The 4,974-nt window shown below is 56.8% G+C and overlaps 1 protein-coding gene across 2 annotated transcripts in view; it reads left to right on the plus strand.

The window, feature by feature from the left end:
- Positions 1–214: 214 nt before the first annotated feature.
- The window catches only part of MTHFD2 (methylenetetrahydrofolate dehydrogenase (NADP+ dependent) 2, methenyltetrahydrofolate cyclohydrolase), an 11,617-nt gene continuing 6,857 nt past the window's right edge, over positions 215–4,974 (plus strand). Inside the window, exons 1-4 of one of the 2 annotated variants that reach the window (XM_017827348.1) lie at positions 215–344; positions 2,811–2,995; positions 3,776–3,898; positions 4,514–4,666. In XM_017827348.1, the coding sequence (XP_017682837.1) occupies positions 259–344; positions 2,811–2,995; positions 3,776–3,898; positions 4,514–4,666 (547 nt within the window). In that variant the 5' untranslated portion in view covers positions 215–258. Of the gene's footprint in view, positions 345–1,601; positions 1,689–2,810; positions 2,996–3,775; positions 3,899–4,513; positions 4,667–4,974 lie in introns of those variants that run through there. The other variant, XM_017827349.1, reaches the window with a different exon arrangement.

The raw sequence follows: 4,974 nt of genomic DNA on the forward strand, positions 1-4,974 counted from the left end.
AATCAACGTCTCCTTGCCCTATTTAGGGCGGGAACCCGCGCTCTTCCCCACCAATCACACCGCCCTCCCCTTCTCCCTCCATCCAATCGCAGCGGGCAGCCCCCGCTCCGTCCCCACCCGTTCAGCGCCCCATTGGCTCCCGCCGGCGCGCGCGCTAGGGGGCGGGTCTTACCCGCCTATATAAGGGGGCGGGTGGCACGCGCCGCTCTTATACTGAGGTGGTGCCGCTGCGGTGTTTTTGTCGCTGGTTCTGCTGCCATGGCAACCGCGCTCTGCCCGCTCCGCGCCCTCGGCCGCGCCGCTCTCAGACCTCGCGACCGCCGCCTGCACCTCAGCGCGCCCAGGTACCCCGCGGGGAGGACCGGGGGTGGCTGGGCGGGAGCGGGGACAGCGGTGGTGGGAGCGCGGCCCGCCCGGTGCGGGCTGAGGAGGGGGCCGGGGCGATGGGACCCGCGCCGGGGGTCGCGGTTACCGGTCTCGCCCCGTGGTGGTGCCCGGGGAGCGGGGCAGATCCTCCCCCCAGCGGCCGCGCCGGGCGGTGCAGGCTGATGAAATCCCGCGCCCGCCTTGCGTGGGGGTGCGGGGCTGGACACGGGTGTCCCCCGGGGGGTGGTGGATGGAGACCCCCGGGACGAGAGAGACAGAGACCACCCCGTGCATCTCCTGAGAGCGACAAAGACCTCCCAGCCATCCCCCAGGTCGGAGGGACAGAGACCCCTGAGCATCCCCCGGGCGCTGGCCCTGGATTTAAACGGTATGAGGGGGACAGAGACCCATCCCCCGGGGTGAGAGGGGTGGAGATTCTCCTCGGGCATCCCCTGAGAGAAGGACAAAGCCCCCCGAGCATTCCCTGGAGTGAGAGAAGCAGAGACACCCCCAGAGATCCCACGGGTTAAGACGGACAGAGCTCCCCCCCAAGCATTCCCTGGGCACTGGACCTGAATTTAAACGGAGTGAGGGAAACAGAGACCCCCTGAGATCCCCCGGGGTGAGAGGGACAAAGGCCACCCAGGTCAGAGGAACAGAGACCCCCAAGCAGCCCACCCTGCTCCAAACAGGGCTCTGAGCTCCCTCTTTGTCCCCCTGTAGCTCCCCCGGGGGCTGGTGCTTCTCCCTCTCCCTGAGAGCCCAGAGCACCCCAATCTCAGGGAAGATCCAGGTAGGTTTTGCCTCTGATTTAAGGAATTTTCCATTCTCTGGCTTGCCAGGCACTTGTCATAATTCCTTCTACATCCAAATCAGCATCTGGTAGTTTGGCACAGGTTTAGCTCTGAAGCTGGAACAAGAATTAGAGACCCAGTGGGCTGGGACTGGTTGGTAAATGGGTTTGACTGGGGTGGTTGCAGGTAGGGATGAAGTAATACTTAATTCCCAGTAAGTGGGGAAAACTGCATGTTTGAGTAAGGCAGGGATTAAAGCACAAAAGCTCCTCTGCATCTCCAAATGAGGATTTAGGGGAAAGGCTTCTCCTACCTGAGAAGGCTTCTGTGTGTCTGGAGCAGTTATGGGAGTGGTTTTCCCTGGTTCCAGCTACTCCCAGAGTTCAAAGATTGTACCTGGAAAAGGTCAGAAAACAGCACTGTTGGACTCAGTCCAGGATCCTAGTAGGAGAAGATCCATCCGTGAGGCAGCTGATGGATTTTTGAGGAGAAACTGCAGCAATTCAGCTTTTTCTGGTGGATGTTGAGGTGCAGGGAGGGTGGGAAAGTGCTCTTGGTGCTGCTGGGCTTTGTGGGTCAGCTGTCTCCTGGGTTCCTGGGGAAAGTGGAGTGGGTTGTGATGGAGATTGTCTGGAAATTGCTTCAGGAATAGGCTGGGAAGGCACCAGCAATGCCAGGAATGCTGAGGAGCATCTGTGCCTGTTCTGGGTCTGAGGGCAGGGAAATTGGGCAAGGGAGGTGCTGGTCAGGAGGCCTTGCAGAAAGACTTAAATCATGGAATATCCTGAGCTGGAAGGGACCCACAAGGATCATGGATTCAGCTCCTGGTGGATCCTGCTCCCTGGGGTCCCTGAGCAGGAAGAGGCCTTGGAGACAGGAGTTTCCTGCAGTTTTAATGGAATTGGGAGCTCAGCAAAGCTGTTAAAACTGGGGAGCACAGGGAGCTCTGCTGGCACAGGGTAGGTCTGGCCCCTGGCTGGTGCTGGGGAGGGAGGATGGGCAGAGATCCAGGGATGTGGGAGGGCTGGGAAAGGCTGAAAAGTCATTTCAGGAGTTGGAGTTTCTGCAGATAAAAAAAAAAAACAACACGAAAAGCAAAGTTCAAGGAGCATTTGGATATTGCTCTCTGCACAGGGTGGGGTTGTTGGGGCTGTGCAGGGCCAGGAGCTGGACCAGTGATCCTAAGGAGTTCCTTCCAGCTCAGGATATTCTGTGTTTGTCTTGCTTGGTCTCAGCAAAGCTGTAAATGAGCCTGCAATGTGCTGCTTAACAAGATTTAACATCAAGGTGCAAAAAGCTTGTACAGAGCTCAAGGGAAAGAGCCTTTTCTCCCCTGGCTGTGGTTGGCTCCTGGTTTTCCTGTTCCATGTTGTCCAAAGCTGGGAGTTGATGGTCCTGAGGATGCTGATGGTGACACTTGTTGCTCTGTTGGTCCCTGGCTCCTCTCAACCCCGCTCCCTGAGGTCTCTGAGCAGGAAGAGGCTTTGGAGACAAGAGTTTCCTGCATTTTTAATGGAATTGGAAGCTCAGAAAGAGCCTTTTCTCCCCTGGCTGTGGTTGGCTCCTGGTTTTCCCAGTCCATGTCCCACGAAGCTTGGGTGTGAAGGTCCTGAGGGTGCTGATGGTGTGGTGGCACTTCCCCTGTTGCAGAGCTGATGCCGTGGTGATCTCGGGGAGGAAGCTGGCCCGGCAGATCCGGCAGGAAGCCCGGCACGAGGTGGAGCAGTGGGTGGCAGCGGGGAACAAGAGGCCCCACCTGAGCGTGGTCCTGGTCGGGGAGAACCCAGCCAGTCACTCCTACGTCCTCAACAAGACCAAGGCAGCGGCTGACGTGGGTATGGCTGGGGCTCCCTGCCCAAAACAGCGGGGTTTGGGCAGGAATCCTCCGTGCTGGAGGCTGGGGGAAGCTTTTCGGACTGAATCCATCTGGCAGCTTTTCACCTCTGTCCACCTTCACCTGGAATTTGGGTTCTTGTTATCCTGGGATGGGGTTGGTAAACATTGTCCATGTGCCATTGGGATCCTTCAGGACAACATCAAGCTCTGTGCTTGGGATTTTCAGCCTTCCCAGAGGCATAAAAAGCACAGGAAGGGCTTTTTGGCCTCCCTTCCTCACCTCAGGAGTCACTGTTCAGCCTCACTGCTCTGACTTCTTCCCATCTTGCAATCCAAGGTCCTGCTCAGGGTTGGGGGCAAGAAATGGTGTTATTTTAACTTGGGTTCTGCACTGCTGAGAGATTTTTTTGGGTTGGAGATTTTTGGAGCTGAGATTTTTTTAAGCTGCCATCCCTTTCCTCCTGTGCCCAGAGGGCTCACAGGATGTGTGGTTTTATTTTCATCCTTGGCTGGGTTTCTCTAATCCCTCCCTGCACTGTGAGAAACTCAAACACTCTATCCCAGGTCATTAATCCCATATAATTGTCCTGGGAAGGCTTGGGAAGGTCTCTCCAGCCTGGAAGCTGCTCCTTATTGCCTAATCCATCCAGTCCTTGGTGTGCACTTCTGGGATTTGGTAGAGCAATGAAACAGGGGGGCTTAAATCCACAAAGATCAGGAATGTTGCTGCCTTGTGCATAGCCTGGGCTCACTAATGAGGTGTTTGGGATGATTTCCAGGGATCAGCAGTGAGACCATCCTCAGACCAGCTTCCATCACTGAGGAGGAGCTGCTGGATTTGATCAGCAAACTCAACAACGATGCAAACGTGGATGGGCTGTTGGTGCAGCTCCCTCTGCCTGGTGAGGAGCTGAACTTCCACCTCTTTCCGTCCTACATGAAGTTTTTAAGGGTTTCTATGTGCTGGGAGGACAATCCTGTGCCACGAGAGGTGGGATCCTGCCCTGGTGCAGTTTAAAGATGTCCCTGCAACTCCTCAGCACCATCTGTCTGCAGGAGTTTGGTTTCTGGGGGGGGTCACAGGATCTATTCCTGTGCTGGGAGTATCAACTTCCAGTATCAACTTGAACTCAGTTGTGGCCTTGAGGCTGCCTAAAAATACCCTCAGCATGAGCAAGGCTGTAATTCCAAAGTGCTGTCAGTCCCTCTCTGCTGGGAGCTTTGAGCTGGAAGTGCTGAGGAGCCTCAAGCCTCCACATTGTGAGGGGGTTGGTGCTTTGAGGTCAGAGCTTGAGCCCAGGGCTGGGGCTCGGAACTAACTCAGGGTCAGAACCAAGTCTGGCTCGGGGCTGGGGCTCAGAACCAAGTCTGGCTCAGGGCTGGGGCTCAGAACCAAGTCTGGCTCAGGGCTGGGGCTCAGAACCAAGTCTGGCTTGGGGCTCAGAGTCAGAGGTGGAGCCCAGGGCGTGCTGGGGTGCCCAGCACAGTGGCAGGCTGAGCCCCCTCTCTGTCCCCAGGACACATCGACGAGCGCAGGGTCTGCAACGCCGTCAGCCCCGACAAGGACGTCGACGGCTTCCATGTCATCAACGTGGGCCGCCTGTGCCTGGACCAGGACTCCATGTTACCTGCCACCCCCTGGGGCGTCTGGGAGATCATCAAGAGAACTGGTAAGATCATCAAGAGAGCTGGGAAGATCATCAAGAGAACTGGGAAGAGCTACTGCTCCTGCAGGATGGGGCTGCTGTCCAGCAAAATTCCAGCTGATGTCTGGTTTAAGATTCCCAGCTGGACAGCTGTGTTATGTGGGATGGTGAGGAACTGGCTCATGGGTTGGGCACAAAGTCACAGTGACTGGGGTGGTGTCAGGCTGGCACTGGGGATGTTCCACAGGGCTCCATCCTGCAGTTCTCTTCAACACCTTCATCAGCTCAAAGGGAAACTGAGGAACTTTGCTGAGGACACCAAACTGGGAGGA

The sequence above is a fragment of the Lepidothrix coronata genome, unplaced genomic scaffold (assembly GCF_001604755.1).
Source record: "Lepidothrix coronata isolate B3197 unplaced genomic scaffold, Lepidothrix_coronata-1.0 Scaffold137, whole genome shotgun sequence".
Classification (NCBI taxonomy): Eukaryota; Metazoa; Chordata; class Aves; order Passeriformes; family Pipridae; genus Lepidothrix; species Lepidothrix coronata.